Source organism: Marmota flaviventris, chromosome 1 (assembly GCF_047511675.1).
Source record: "Marmota flaviventris isolate mMarFla1 chromosome 1, mMarFla1.hap1, whole genome shotgun sequence".
Taxonomy (NCBI): Eukaryota; Metazoa; Chordata; class Mammalia; order Rodentia; family Sciuridae; genus Marmota; species Marmota flaviventris.
In genome coordinates this window covers 108,053,288-108,068,596 of record NC_092498.1, presented here as the reverse complement: position 1 = coordinate 108,068,596, position 15,309 = coordinate 108,053,288, and the positions used below count along the sequence as shown (strand labels likewise).

At 42.5% G+C, this 15,309-nt stretch overlaps 1 protein-coding gene across 7 annotated transcripts in view; it reads left to right on the top strand.

The window, feature by feature from the left end:
- Positions 1 to 14,806, top strand: part of Cobl (cordon-bleu WH2 repeat protein) — a 282,502-nt gene extending 267,696 nt beyond the window's left edge. For 6 of the 7 annotated variants that reach the window (XM_071614784.1, XM_071614773.1, XM_071614776.1 and 3 more), the window contains 2 exons: positions 7,865 to 7,941; positions 13,439 to 14,806. In XM_071614784.1, coding sequence (XP_071470885.1) covers positions 7,865 to 7,933 — 69 coding nt within the window. In that variant the 3' untranslated portion in view covers positions 7,934 to 7,941; positions 13,439 to 14,806. The remainder of the gene's footprint in view (positions 1 to 7,864; positions 7,942 to 13,438) is intronic. The other variant, XM_034637134.2, reaches the window with a different exon arrangement.
- The last annotated feature ends 503 nt before the right edge of the window (positions 14,807 to 15,309 follow it).

The following is a 15,309-nucleotide window of genomic DNA, read 5'->3' as shown; positions in this document are numbered from 1 at the left end:
GGTCTCAGCTCTGTTTCCCTGTTCAAGAGCTGCCTCGATGCCCAAAGACTGTGGCTTTCCATGTCCCCCAGATGGCATTTGTGCCAGCTCTCAGGTCAGTTCCCCAGGGCTCATCCTGATTTGAGTGTGAGGCATTCATGCCAGTGTATGTCTGGCCCTGATTAGGGACACAAGCCATCATCTGTCCAGGAGGCCAGTCAGTCTTCAATGGAAGCACACCTCACCTCAGGATACTGGGGAAACACATCCTTAACTGAATGGCAGTGAAACATCCCAAATCTCATGCCATCTCCTCAGAAGGGGGAAAAGTTAAAAATAATTCAGGGCTTTCTGAGTTTATTTGTGCTTTGTGCTTCCCTCTTCTATGGGATATATGCATCAATGACCTCACATGCTTATTTACAATGACAGAGAAGTAAAGGAAATGTAGTGAAGGGTAACAAAGGGATGATAAAAATTAGACTGCATAAGTTCTGATAAAGATGTAAAAGAGGCCCTGGGATGTCCTCTGACAGATTTTAAGGGCTGTTGTTTCTAAGGCTCCCTGGAAAAGTCCAAAGTGAGTGATGCATTTGGAACCAGCTCCAAGGGTCTGGCTGACCCCAGGGCACATAATCTGAGTTTTAAAAATCATATTTCTCAACGTGAACTTCACATTGAGACAGCTACATCCTGAATCAAGTTTTTTTTGGAAGTTTCAACCAACACATCTGCCATTTTTAAATGTTTACCATGTGACTTTACATTAAGATTTGAGATAATTATCAGAATATCCCATTGAAGCTTTTGATCTACTTTGAATAACACTGAGTAGAATTAGAGTAGTTGTCCTTTATCTGTGGTTTTGCTTCCCACACTTTCAGTTCATCACAGTAAACCAGGATTAAAAATATTAAATGGGAAATTCCAGAAATAAGCAGTTCATAAGTTTTAAATGACTTGTTCAATAGTATATTGTTATAATTGCTCTATTTTATTACTGTTATTTTCAATTGTTCCCTGTACATAATGTATAAGTCAAACTTTGCCGTAAGTATGCATAATAAGTATGCATGTAAGGTTCAGTACTACATGAACATAGATGCAGTTTCAGGCATCTATCAGGGGTCTTAGGATGTGTCTCCTCTTCTCTCTGTGACCACACACTGTTCTTGTTAGTTCATATACATCATTTCTGTCTGATTTTTTTTAAGCTTTTCAAAATAGAAATTGTTTTTTCCATCCTGCTGGGGTCATGAGGGTCCTGGTCCCAGAGAGGGTGAAGACTTGCTTGGGGTCATAACTAGCAGTTGGTGGGCTACAAATTTAAACATAGATCTTCTTTCTCTGAGAATGCTTTCCAGAAAGAAAACACATGCTGGGGAATAGTCTAAAAGAACAGAGGAAATTGTGCTGTGAGAAAGAAAGTAGGGAGAGATGAAAAGACAGGAGATGAGAAGGGCCCAGACTAGACAAGGCCAGTCCCACACTTAGGGACTAGGAAGAAGCTGGGTGGCGTGAGCCCCAGTCATGCTTGGAGAAAAGGTCACCATGGCTGGAACATCCTGGCTGGAGTGTGAAACCAGTCAGTCATTTCTAGCACAGTCTCAGCTTTCTGTCAGCTACTTAAATGGCATTCAGAAGTTTTGATTATTTCTTGGATGCAGCCCACCATGTCCACCCTGGAAAGTTCTGGTCAGTAAATATTTTTATGACACTTCTGAGATTTGGATGCTCTAAGAAGTTTACAAGTTGCTCTCAGTCTGAAAGCTAGGCCCTGAGTGACAGGGGTGAGTGTCACTCTATCACTACTATACCTGAATGACCTGGGATCTTCTCTTCCTTCTGCATATTTCATCACATAAAACCTGCTGAAGAAAATGTGGCTGAGCAGGCCAGGAATGGGGTGGCCCCTCCACCTAAGCCACCCCTTTTCAGCCTCTCTTGGGGGTACACAGCTCCCACTGGACCAACGTGGCCTCACCAGAGACCATGTTGGATTCCCTTGAATCCAATATTTACTTGCCTTTGTGTCCTGGGGGCTTGCCCCATTGGATCATTGTTGTTGAACAGTAGACCAAGTCATCAGGGAAACATTTTCAGTTCGGGCAATTACAATGACTTGTAATTTTTCTAACAAGCTGGTTAGATGGCACTTTCCTGCTATGCATGGGCCATGAAGGTTTATGTTGTCTTTGAAGCAAAAATACTGTGGTATGTTTTATAGCCCTTGGGCATCACATCTTTTGAACTTTGCCTCTTATTGTTTCTTTAGCTTCCTTTTACCTGTTTGGGCTTTTGAAGTTTTGCTAACCTTGAGGAAACTGCAGTAAACATAAAGACATCCATATCCGTCCAGTGTGGGTTTGAGCTCTCCCTAGACAGTTGGTCTGAGCAGAATTTCCTTCTTCTCTTTAGGTGTTAGTGGGGGCTCTTGAGCAGGCTTTGCTGGGTGAGCCTCCTGGGTCTGGCCTTATCAAGGCAGTTTAGAGGGCTGCAGTGCATGTCTGCAGGCTCCCCTCCTCCCTTTGCAATGCTACCTTCTCCTTTTAACCAGGGTTCCTAGTCACCCTAGCGATGTCTCCTGGGATGTGGAACTTTCAGCACTAAAAACCTGATGGTCCCAGATGCAACATTTGGTCACCCTGCCTGTAATTCATACAGGCATAGGCAGTAATGCTGCCTATGGTAAAACATAGAAGAGTACATTTGATGGAGAAAGAATGATTACCTTAAAAACGAGTTTGTCAGTTTTCAAGATAATTGAAATGACATCCGCCTTAACAGTGTGAATTGAGCAGTGTCTCTACCTCTGTTTGTGGCTGTCAGAGAAGTCCCCAGCTGTCTGGGTTTCCTCCAGCTTACAAAGGGGCATGCACACCTTTGTTATAACCTGCTCTTGCTTCTTCACAGAATGTCCACCCTTACCAAAGATGATATTAAGTACATACCCACCTCCACATTCAGTTCTTTCTTCCCGTCATACACATCAGTGGTAAAGCTGTGTGTCTGTGTGTCTTTGCCCATCTGCTTTACATGTATCATTTCAGAGGGCCTGGAATATGCACCGAGTACCCTCTAAATCTGTGTTTAGATGTAACACATGGGTCTGTCCAGCACTCATTCCATAAGCCTTTTCAGTGAACCTACAGGGTCCATAGAAAGATGAGTGAAGCATCATTGTGCCTGCAGAAGTTCTCAGCCAGAGAAAGACCCATAGAGAGTGTTTGCATGTTTCTGGGCAGGGTTTGTGGTTGACCTGAGAAAATTTCCAGAAGGTATGGACTTGGTAAAAAATTCCATATCTTTCTGCCGACATGTTTTGTCTTTTGTCTCACAGAGGAGCTGTGCGAGCCCCAACTGGTGACCTTCCTGGAAGGCGAGGATGTAGTTTCCAGTTGACAGATGGGCGTAGGGTGTAGATGTCCTCAATGACTAATCCTAACCCTTCCCCAGGTCAGTGCTGCCACGGCATCCAGACATCTTATCAGCTCCTGACTGCCTTAGGAAATGCCCCATGGAGCCATGCCAAGCTCCAGTCTCACAGTGGGGGCCCCCACAGGTGCCCATTTTCTCACTGCAGGAATTAATGGATGCAGACATGCACACATCACACCACTTGGCCTTGACCATAGTCCCTGTGAGTAACGATTAGAGGTATGACACTATCAGGAGGCCCTGAGCCAGGAATGAGAAGCAGCAACAGCTCTCCTTCCTTCTAAGCCTCAGCACTATCACAAGTGGCTAGAGAACTCCAAGTTCCGGGACTAAGGAATAATGATTTATGTCAGGACACAAACAGACTCATAAGTACAGCTGTGTCACACACTGGGTTTGGAAACTCATTATGTAAGCCTTTATTGTGTTCTGGTTGAGTTGGAAGGGTATCAAGGTACAGGGGGTCAATTTTGTCCTTGCTCACTTCTTTATGCAGAATCGTTCTTTTTGTGACAGTGTTCCAAGATGCCTATCCTTACTACGAGAGGAAAGGTGGTGGGAAAGCTTCTTATGAGATCACTGAATACAGTGACTGCCCCCGACACACCAAGGGCCTTCACAGACACCACTCCCCACATCCCCACACTTTACCAGCAAACTCCTACTCATTCTTCATATTTCCATATTTACCCAGTCCTCAGCAAACCTTTCTTCTTCCCCAAACTGATTAAGCTTCCCATTACAACATCACATAGTTTTTCCTTCATAATGCAAATCACAGCTCTGATTTCTCTAACAACTGGTGTAACTTTTGTTGAATGTGCACCTCTCCTTCCATGGCACAGGCTCTGTGAGTCTTGCCCATTGAATAGTCAGCACCTTCTGTAGTTCCTGGCACAGAGTAAGTACTCAGTAATTATTTATTGGGAGGAGAGAGAGATTCATTCATTGTACACCATGCTTCCTGGCTGTCCTAGTACAACTTGCTGTCCATGTGCTCATAACTCCTCTATTTCATAATCATTATACAATCATGCCAGGAATCCACTTCAAGCTTTAAGAATCCACCTTCTTTTCCTTTTGGAAAATAAGACAAGATTTGTACATTTCCAGGTTTCTATCACAGGCTCCATTTGCATCCTCCAGAGCCAGCCAGTGCTGCGTAGCAGGCTTCCATGTGAGTTTTTCAGTGCCTTGGACCTCTCCACCCAAGCTGGAAGGGAGGAATTTAGCTAGAGAGTTTGAATGCTATCTTAGAAACTTCTCTATTCTCCTCAGCACCATTTCCCTATCATCATTGTTCATATTACCTTTTACCCACATAAAGATTATTCTCCTTAGTCGGCAAAGAAGTAAACAAAATTGGAATATTTTTACAGCTTTCTTTGTGGGCCTCACTTGGCAAGCCTTGACCCTTCACCAATTTTCTCTTTGTTCAACTCAAATAAAGAGAGAATCTTTTAGAAAGCCTGAAATGTGTGGGAAGCCAGGGAACACTTCCGAGCTCTGCTTTGCAGCATGGCCTCCTTCAGGAACAGGTACATTCCTCTTTCCTTTGTGCACACCCTTTGCTGGTCATTCCCAGCCTGGTGCTGATATGTAAGTATCCTGGTGCTGATACTTGGACTGCTAGGCCAGTCCTAGCAGGGCTGCTGCCTTGAGAGCAGAGGTTGATCAGTCCCTCCTTGCTTCACTGACTTGCCCCTTAGTTTCCCTCTTGGGCCTGTCCTGCCAGTTACAGGCTCAGAGAGATTTTCCTTGGCAAGGTGGGAGAGCATCCCAAAAGAGAATTAGCTGCCTGTGCTGGATGTTAGATGAACCAGAGATGCTCAAGCATCTCTGCAGCCCTATCTCCAAAACTTCATTATAGGTTCACTAAACCTATCCTCTGGCTACTTGCTGTAGGTTGGGTCTGGGGTATCCCCTAAAGGCCCATGTTTTAAAAGGGTTAGTCCCCAGCTCATGGTGCTATGGGGGGGGGCACATAACTTTGAGAGGTGAGGCCTAGTGGGAGGTCTTCCAGTCATTGCGGGTGGGTGCTCAAAAGGGATAGTCCCAGCCCTTTCCACTTTCTTGTTTCCTTTCTTGCCATGAGGTGAATGGGTTTGAGTTTTATCTGCCACATACTCCCACCACAATGTGTCACCACAGGCCCCAAACCATGGAGCAATCCAGTCACGGGAAACCTCTAAAACTGTGGACCAAACTAAACCTTTTTCTTATGAATTGACTTATCTCAGGTATTCTGTTACATTAATGGGAGGCTGGCTAAAACTGCAAGCTTGATGAAATGATATAGTGAAGGTATTGCAAAATCCTTGTGCTGAGGACCCTATGCAGATGATCTCAGCCACTCTTTTGGAATTCTATAATTTGGTTAGCATTCCTATTTTACCAGTGAAAGAAGGAAAAGATGAGAGTGGGTGAGCAATTCTCTAGACACAACCAGCCAAGATGAAAATCCACACTCCAAAGTGTGTACTCACTATTAATACTTCTACACATTCTTATTTTAAATCCAGGAATAATTTGTGTTTTCTAGTGTACAACTTCAAAGTCAGCTGGTAGATTGGCTAGGAAATCTACCTAGGCCTCACAGCCATTTGTTCCTATGACTTTTGATAAATTAAGTTTTAACAAGCCCTGATTTTTTTCTCATTTTATAAAAGATCATTTCTCTCATTTTGTTATGAAAAATGTCAAGGATATTTAAAAATTGAGATAATTGTACAGTAAACACCCTTACACCTACCCCCAAGGGCTTATGATGATATCTTTCTGTATTTGTTTGATATTAGATCTGTCCACCTATCTTTCTACCATCCAAATGGAATTTTGTTTTTTATGCATTCAAAATGCATTGCCAATATCAGTATGTATCACAGCTAAAAATGTAATATGCATGTTACTGGAGTTTATTTTTTATGGTTGTTTTTCAGATAGAATGCACATTCAGTGGAATGTACACATATTGTGGGTCACATGTGAGTAGCTTGAAACTCATTTGAACATTCAATACCCCTGATGAGTTTTGAGTTTGGTTTTGGATAAATATTAGAAGAATAAAGCTGAAACAGAACTAGGTTATATAGAATTTCTAGATTCAGGATGTATATATGTGTGTATGTATAGCTATGCATGCACACACAGATATTTTGGAGTGATTAGGTCACTTATACCATCTGGATGAAGGGAGAGATTGATAGCATAGCTGTACGTAAGATGTTGGAAAAGGGAAGATCTGGTGGCATTAGAAGATACTCAGCTAACCCAGAGCAGTGAATGTGGACCATTTAATGCTGCTGACAGTTTCAAAGCAAAAATAGGGACAAAACAAAGTTTTTTAATATGTTCAGTTCTCACCTGCTTAACAAGAATCCCCAGGGAGCTTCAGCAAGTGGCCCAAATATAGTTTCAGTGATTGGATTTCCAGTCCTACCTGAAACAACCAAACATCCAGACAAAACATGATCTTTAGGTTGCTGAACATCATTTCCAGTAATGATGGAGCACTGATCCGTGAGAGACATGAAACAAAGGGGCAAGGCCTGTGAGTCCCTCTCCTTCCTGCCTATGCTGTGGTGCAGTCAGGGGAACCCAGACAGAGATCCACAAGCTCCCTGACTGAGGAGGAGTGCCAGAGTCTGCCAAGGCCAGGAGAGCTGAGGTGGGCAGAGTAGATACTGAGGAGGACACCATAGCACCAAGACAAGGTTCCAGAAGCCTCCAGAGGCCCCTCTGGAAGACTCCGTGGATCACTCATCATCCCATGCAAGTGAGGGAATAGAACCGGCCAGTAGGATTAACTAAGGCAGTATCTAGAGCTCACACAGTACCTGTTTTCACCATCCAGATGAGAAGACGTCAATGCTTGGGCATTGGGTAGAAAACTCAGAAGGGTCTTGCCTCAGTAGTTTACCTGGCTCCTGTGCTGCCCCCCCAGATCTTAAAAACAACACCTGAAATTACCCAACTATGTCCTAATAAACTGCATCCCAGACAAAGCTCAGGAATATTCATAGGAATATAAAACCACCCAGTACCCAGCAAGGCATGTACCATGTCTGACATCCATTCAGGAATGATTGGGCATGCACAGGAGCAATATAATATGAAACCTGATAGATTGAAAATGAATTAGAACTGCCGTAAAATTAACACAGGTGTTTGAATTGGCAGATGAGGATATTTAAACAGTTAATATAACTCTATTTAAAGTATACAAATAAGTATATTCTGTGACTAAAACAGGATTAAATTTGAAATTAGTAACAAAACCATCTCAAGAAGATTCCCAAACATTGAAGTAACACAGATTTAAATTATCCACAGGTAAAATAAAAGGATCAAAGGGAAAATAGAAAGAGTATTTTGAAGTGAATGTAAACTTGAACACAATATAAGATGTTTGTAATGAAAATTCCATAGTCTTACATTGTTCCATTAGGAAAGAGAAGTCTCCTGGGAGGGACCTCACCTTCACCTTCAGAAACTAGAGAAAGAAGAGCAAAACTAAAATCCAAGGTAAGCAGAAAAAAAATAAGTAGTAAAGGTCAGCAGAAATCAATGCAATAAAAAGAGAAAAGTAATAAAGAAAAATCAATTAAACCAACAGCTTGTTCTTTAACAAAACCAATAAAATTGATATACCTGTAGCCAGACTTAGCAGGAAAAAAACGGAGACAATTTGGCAATATCAGGAAGGAGAGGCATAATATCACTATCAATTCTACCAATATTAAATAGAGAATATCATCATAAGGAAAATGTGACCAACTTCATGCAATGAACAAACTGCAAACAACAAAAACTATTAAACACAAAGCTCATGTAAGAAGATATACATAATTTGAATACCTCTGTATCTGTTAAAGAAATTTTTAAGTTTAATTTTAAATTAGAAATCCACATATGCACAACACGTGGACATGTGCTATCTCTCTCTCTCTCACACACACACACACACACACACACACACACACACACAACTTTGCAGGCCCAGATGACTTCAATGAGGAGTTCACAAACATACACCCAAACTACTGTATAAATTCTTTCTTAAAATTGAATATGAAAAAGGACTTCCCAACTTACTCTATTAAGCCACTACTATTGATTCCAAAAACAAAGATATTACATGAAGAAAACAGTATATAAAAAGGATAATATATGATGGCCAAGAGGGACTTATCCCAAGAATGCAAGGTTGGTTAACATTTAAAAATAATTCCCCACATTAACAAACTAAAAACTAAAAAACATAAAAAGTCATATGATTATTTCAATATACACATTAAAAGTATTTGGTAAAATTCATCATCCATTCTGATAAAAACTCTATAAAGTAGAAGAGAAAGGAACTTGCTCAGTCTGATAAAGGGCATCAAGGAAAAACTGACAGCTGACCTCACAGTTCACAGTGGAAGAATGAATATTTTCCCCAAGAACAAAAACAAAGTAAGAATGTCCATCTCTCACTGATTCTATTCAGCACACTGATGAAAGTTCCAGCCATTGCAGTCAGGCAAGGAAGGAAGGAAGGGAGGGAGGAAGGGAAGGAAAGAAGGAATGAGGAGGGAAAGGAGGGAGGAGGAAGGAAGGAAGGAAGGAAGCAAGCAAGCAAGCCTAAAGTCTTCGTTTCCCATTCTTAGTTAACCTTATGGAACTCAAACCTGTATGATTCTTTCGTTGTTATGGTTTGGATCTGAAATGCACCCCAGAAAACTTGTGTTTAGAAAAAACATGATCCCCAGTGCAGCAAAGTTCAGAGGTGGGGCTTTTAGGCAATGATTAGGGCCCCTTATGCTTGTCCTCCTCTCTGGACATGTGTTCTCCATGGGCACAGGCTCCTCTGTCCATCCTATTTATAGCCCTGGAGTTGATCCTTTGGCCTCTTTCTCTTCTGGATCTACTCACCACTCCAGAAATACCCTTCTTCCACTGTGACTCTCATCACCACCTGGATGCCAGTGACCCCAAGTTCTCTATCCCCAATCAGTTGGTCCTGGGCTATGCCTTATACCCATGTCTTCAGCCCTTCCCTGACATTCATACTATGTGGCCCACAGGCTCAAGCTCAGCAGGTTCAGAATTGAACCATCTGCCTCAATGCCCTGCTCCCCCCACACTCTTCACCCCTTGCTTCACAACCATGGTCCACCTCCCCTTATGCCACATCTCTGTCAAGCATCTACTTGCTCTGGGCACAGGCTAAGCCCTGGCCATTGTACCCCTTGACCTTTGCCCTTCTCCCCACTTTGTTCCCACCAAAAATCTTGAGTCCATCTTCAGTGTGCATTGTGGCCACAGCTTCCTGTTGGGGCTCCCTGCCCTGACCCCATACCCCAACCACAAGCAAATGCAGTAGTGTCCCTCCCCTACTTTTGGTGGCTCTTTCTTCTCCAGCACAAAGTGCAGGTACCATGACAGGACCTCCCTGCACAACCAAATCTCTGCTGACCTCTCCCAGCCTTCATCCTTCTTACCCCAGGGTCTTTGCACATGTTTTTGCTTCTGCCATAAATGCCACTTGCCAATTCCCATTTGTGTGTCTCACAGCTGTTCAATTAAATGTCATTCCTATAGGAAATATTTTCTTGACCCCAAAGCCAGGGATATCCGTTCCTACTAAGTGTCTCACTACCTCTGCCTCCCCTGCACATCACTCATTCCCACAGGATTGTCATTTGCACATTTTCCCATTAGAGTATCATCCTGGGAGGGCAGAGGACCATGCACACCCACCTTGTTCATGACTCCTCAGCACCAACCCTAAAGTCTGTGCCCCAGTAAGTACTTATGGAATATAGAGAAGAGTGAAGCTGTAGGACTGGAAGTAAAGGTGGTGCCTCTCCATCTTGGTCCATTCAGACTGCTATGAGAAAATGCCAGTCTGGGTGGTTTATACACAACAGACACAACTGCTCATGGGCCTGGACGCTGAGAGTTCAGAATGGAGGTGCTGCAGATCCAGAGTTCAGCAAGTATCCACTTCCTCACTGAGGGTAGCTTCTTTTGGTAGAAGAGTATAATGGTGGAGGTGGGAATGAGCTTCCTCCATCCTCAGTTGTCAGGGCACTAATTCCATTCATGAGGGCTCCATCCTCCTGACCTGACCTCCTCACCTCCCAGAGGCCCCACCTGCTATCCCATTGCCCTGGGAGTGAGAATCTCAACAGATGGATTTGGGGGGAAAGGCAAAGGCAGCACAAACATGCAGCCCATGACATTGCTGTTGTTAAGAAAGTAGGATCTTCAGGAAACCTCCAGGAGAGTGGATAGTGAGAGCAGAGCCCTTGTGTTCCTACAGGTAGTCATTAAAGCTGTGGTATTGGAGTGTCCTGGAAGAAGGACCCAGAGTGGGAAACGAGAGCAGAGAGCTGTGTGGAGATGTTGGAAAGTGGGCACAGCTGCCATCAGTGTCAGATAGACACTGGCCTATCCGCATACCCCTCCCAGGTTTTCAGGGCCTTTGGGCTTCATTTTTTCCTGTTAAGACTATTGTGAGGGACAAAATGAAGGAGAGTGTGTACAGGGGTGGCTCGATGCCTGGAGCAAAGATGCTTCAGAAATGCTAGCTATTATATGGGCTGCTACCACATACCTCATCTTAAGCTTCATCAAAAGGCTGCCCAGGGAGGCGGGGACCACTGAATGTGGAGGTGGTGCTGATGGAGCTGAGAGGTCAGAGGGCTAGTGGGCCTTGTGAATACAAGAGGCATTTGAGGTGTGTGAGTGAGTGGGCAGAGGGCCCCTGCTCTCTATTTGGGTGGCCTGTGAGTCACTACTTATAAGCACTTGATTAGAAGCAAATTGCCCTCCCTAGATTTCAATTTTGTCATCTTTATGTTAGTGACAATACCCCTAACAGTGGAAATAATGCATCATTTATTAAGTTGAGCTGATATTCATAGGATTTGTACAGTGCTCACAATGGCATTCATCACATGGGAAGCACACAGGAAATATCCCGGGTACTGTTGCGGTGGCAGTGGTCATTCATATTAAGAGAAATCTATTTGCATCCTTGAATATTTGCTTCACTTGGCACACTGAAGAAGTGAAATGCAGTGGCCCAAGTTATAGTACAGTTCAACTTAGAATGTGTCGAACTCAGTGAAAGAGCAAGAGATCCAGTGTCTTTTCACATGAATCCATTTATTTACTTGAAAATATGGTTTAATTTTTGCCTTTAGAAGTACTAAACTTATTTCCTTCAGAAGCCCAGGAATCTAGCTTTTGGTTGGGTTATCACAGGAGGACTCCTGGCTGAACTAACAGTTGAAATTTTTTTTTTTCATCAAGTGTTACAGGAATTTGTGTGTTCGCATTCATTCATTCACTCACTCCACAAACGTTTGCTCACTCAGATATCCATGTGCTGGGGATAGAGTGGTGAGGCCATCTTGATTCCTGCCTCAGAGAGCCCTGCTTCCAGCCATGAGAGACAAACCATTAGGACACCATTGTACAGTGTCCTAAGGCACACTCATACACTGCTGCAGATGGGACCACAAATTGGTGTAGCCAATATGGAAAGCAGTATGGAGATTTCTTGGAAAATTGGGAATGGAGCTACCATTTGACCCAGCTATCTCTCTCCTCAGTCTATACCCAAAGAACTGAAAAACAGGCTGGAGGAACTGGTGGGAGGGACAGAGACAGCACGCAGCCTGGGAGAATGACAGCAACCTGCAAATATATCCAGATTCCCCAGCAGTTTCTTCTTTTTCTTGAATGCAATAAAAAGTCATTGAATCAATAAATGGGATGGACTCAAACTAAAAAGCTTCTTCTCAACAAAAGAAACAATCTGTGAGGTGAGAAGAGAGCCTATATCTTGGGAGCAAATCTTTACCCCTCACACATCAGATAGAGCACTAATCTCTAGGGTATATAAAGAACTCAAAAAACTAAACACCAAAAAACCAAATAACCAATCATTAAATGGGCCAAGGATCTGAACAGACACTTCTCAGAAGAGGGTATTCAGTCAATCAACAAATATATGAAAAAATGTTCATCATCTCTAGCAGTTAGAGAAATGCAAATCAAAACTACTCGAAGATTTCCTTTCCAGTCAGAATGGCAGCTATTATGCATACAAACAACAATAAGTTGGCGAGGATTTTGGGGGGGAAAGTACACTCATACACTGCTGCAGGTGGGACTGCAAATTGGTGTAGCCAATATGGAAAGCAGTATGGAGATTTCTTAGAAAACTGGGAATGGAGCTACCATTTGACCCAGCTATCCCTCTCCTCAGTCTGTACCCAGAGAACTGAAAAACAACATACTACAGGGACACAGCCACATCAATGTTTATAGTAGCACAGTTCACAATAGCTAAACTGTGGAACCAACCTAGATGCCCTTCAATAGATGAATGGACTAAAAAATGTGGCATATATACACAATGGAATATTACTCAGCAATAAAAGAGAATTAAATCATGGCATTTGCAGGTAAAAATGGATGGAGTTAGAGAAGATAATGCTAAGTGAAGTTAGCTAATCCCAAAAAAACAAATACTGAATGTTTTCTTTGATATAAAGAGGCTGATTCATAGTGGGATAGAGAAAGGAAGCATGGGAGGAATAGACAAACTCTAGACAGGGTAGAGGGGTTGGAGGGGAAAGGAGGGGGCATGGGTTAGAAATGATGGTGGAATGTGATGATCATTATTATCCAGAGTACATGTATGAAGATACAAATTTGTGTGAATATACTGTGTATACAACCAGAGATATGAAAAATTGTGCTGTATATGTGTAATAAGAATTATAATGCATTCCGCTGTCATATATAAATAAAAAAATTTAAAAGAGAAAAAAAAACAGAAAGCTTTCAGGCATATTTTTATTTTAAAAAGATTGCATCATGGATGTCAGTGTAAAAGGTCTCAGCGTGTTTCACGAGCACTGTTTACAAGGACAGTTTGGAACACGGGTCCTTGAGCATCGGTCTAGAGCCTCAGCTTATCCACAGATCCTGAATAACCATACATCTATCCTCTTTGCAGGTGCCCTTGCTCGTGTGAATCACTGGTAAAAGTCAGAATTGCAGAAACTCACCTATAAGACACCCCCAATCATCACTCAAGGACTCCACGTGACAAGGAACCTCAAGATTTGGTGTTATTTTCTTGTCTACAGGCCAAAATGCGTGCAGTTGATTTTCAGTGTTCCTGCATAATAGTTCAAAGGAGGAGAAAATGCTGCTTTGCTATGCGGCTTGTGTGCCAAGGAAATGTGTTTTGCCTCTGAATACTTAAAGTTGCCAATAAACTATTCTTGTTGGCAGGTTAATGGGAATATAAATGCTGGAGCCCAGCACTCACGCTTAATTATATTTATGAGCACAGTGAAAAGAATCATGGCTTAGATTGATTTTGGACCTTGGAGACTTTGACCACATATAGACAATTAAAAATTATTGAATTGTTTAAAATCTTTTGAATTTTAGGGGAAAAAATCCGTAAATCAAGAGAAACAATCTGAATGTTATATGCCACATGATGCTATGCATTTAGGGAGTAAAAAGAGAATTGGGAGGCTTTTCCAAAGACAATTCATGTTGGGTAATAAAACGATTCAATTTTTATTCCTCAAGTTTTTGAGGCTAATACTTCATAGAAGGTCTTGGGCTGTGATTGGAGCAACTAAGATTTAAAAAAATCGACAACTTCCACTAAACTAACAATCTTACTTGTGTGGAGAGGGCATTTCTCGGCCCTCAAAGTAGTAGATAGAAGGTATCAGGATGGTGTTGGAGGGATGGTCAGTGCCCCATGTGGACAGACGTTCCCTGGCAGGCTATGAAGTACAGCAGGCTGCTCCACAGGGACCTGAGTATGGAGCCTGGTGAAGTGGCTGGGAACCTTCTGAAATCCTGCAGAGCACCCAGGAGTGAGGCTGTTAGGTACCTATGTGTCACAGTTTGGGTCAAAGTTGTGTTTCTGTTTTAATGATTTGGATGTGATCCTGATGCTTTTCCCAACAGTTCAGTAGCTGTCCTTGTATTATATTATAGTCCTCTTGCAGCATAAGGTGCTCAGTCACCAGTATTTATAAGAAAGTTTAACCACAGCCGTAATTTTTCACCTATATCTCTAAAATGTTTTGTTAAATGAAGGAAAACAAGAGAGTAATAGATATCAAGAGGAGTTCATGAAATAAAATCTCTTAGTGAAAAAAACAAAATATGATGAAATCATTTTAATGTTTCATAACTATTTCAGATCCAGGCATCAGGTAGAATGGGAACTTTGCGTTGTCTGATTAATGTTGCTAAACTTTCTCAGTGAGGAAAGAGCTACCAGCCAATTGCTCTTAGTCACAGCTGTCCACTATTTCTTTTAGTGCCACAAATAAACAAAAATCAAATCATAGCTCTGTTTTGTGAATTTCATACTGCTATGTGTTTGGATACCCCCACCTGCAAAATGTGAAGAAAGGACTCATTCATTCCATCAACAAATATTTTCAGCTACTATATTAGTCAGCTTTCTATTGCTGTGACAAAATGCCTGAGATAAAGAACTCATATATATGAGGAAGGGTTTGTCTTGGCTCATGGTTTCAGATATTTTAATACACGATCATGGGGCCCTATTACTTTGGGTCTATGGCAGTATAGTACATCATGATGGGAGCACATGGCAGAGGAAGCCTCTTCACCTCATGGTGCCCAGAGATGAGCAAAGAGAGAGGAAGGGGCTGGGATCTCAATAGCCTCTTCAAGAGCACATCCCCACTGACCTAACTTCCTTCTACCAGGCCCCAAACCTTAAAAGTTGAACCTCCCCAGTAGTAGCACAGGCTAGGGGCCAACCATTAACATGTGGACCTTTGGGAGACACCCCACATCCAAACTTTACCAGCTGCTAAAGCT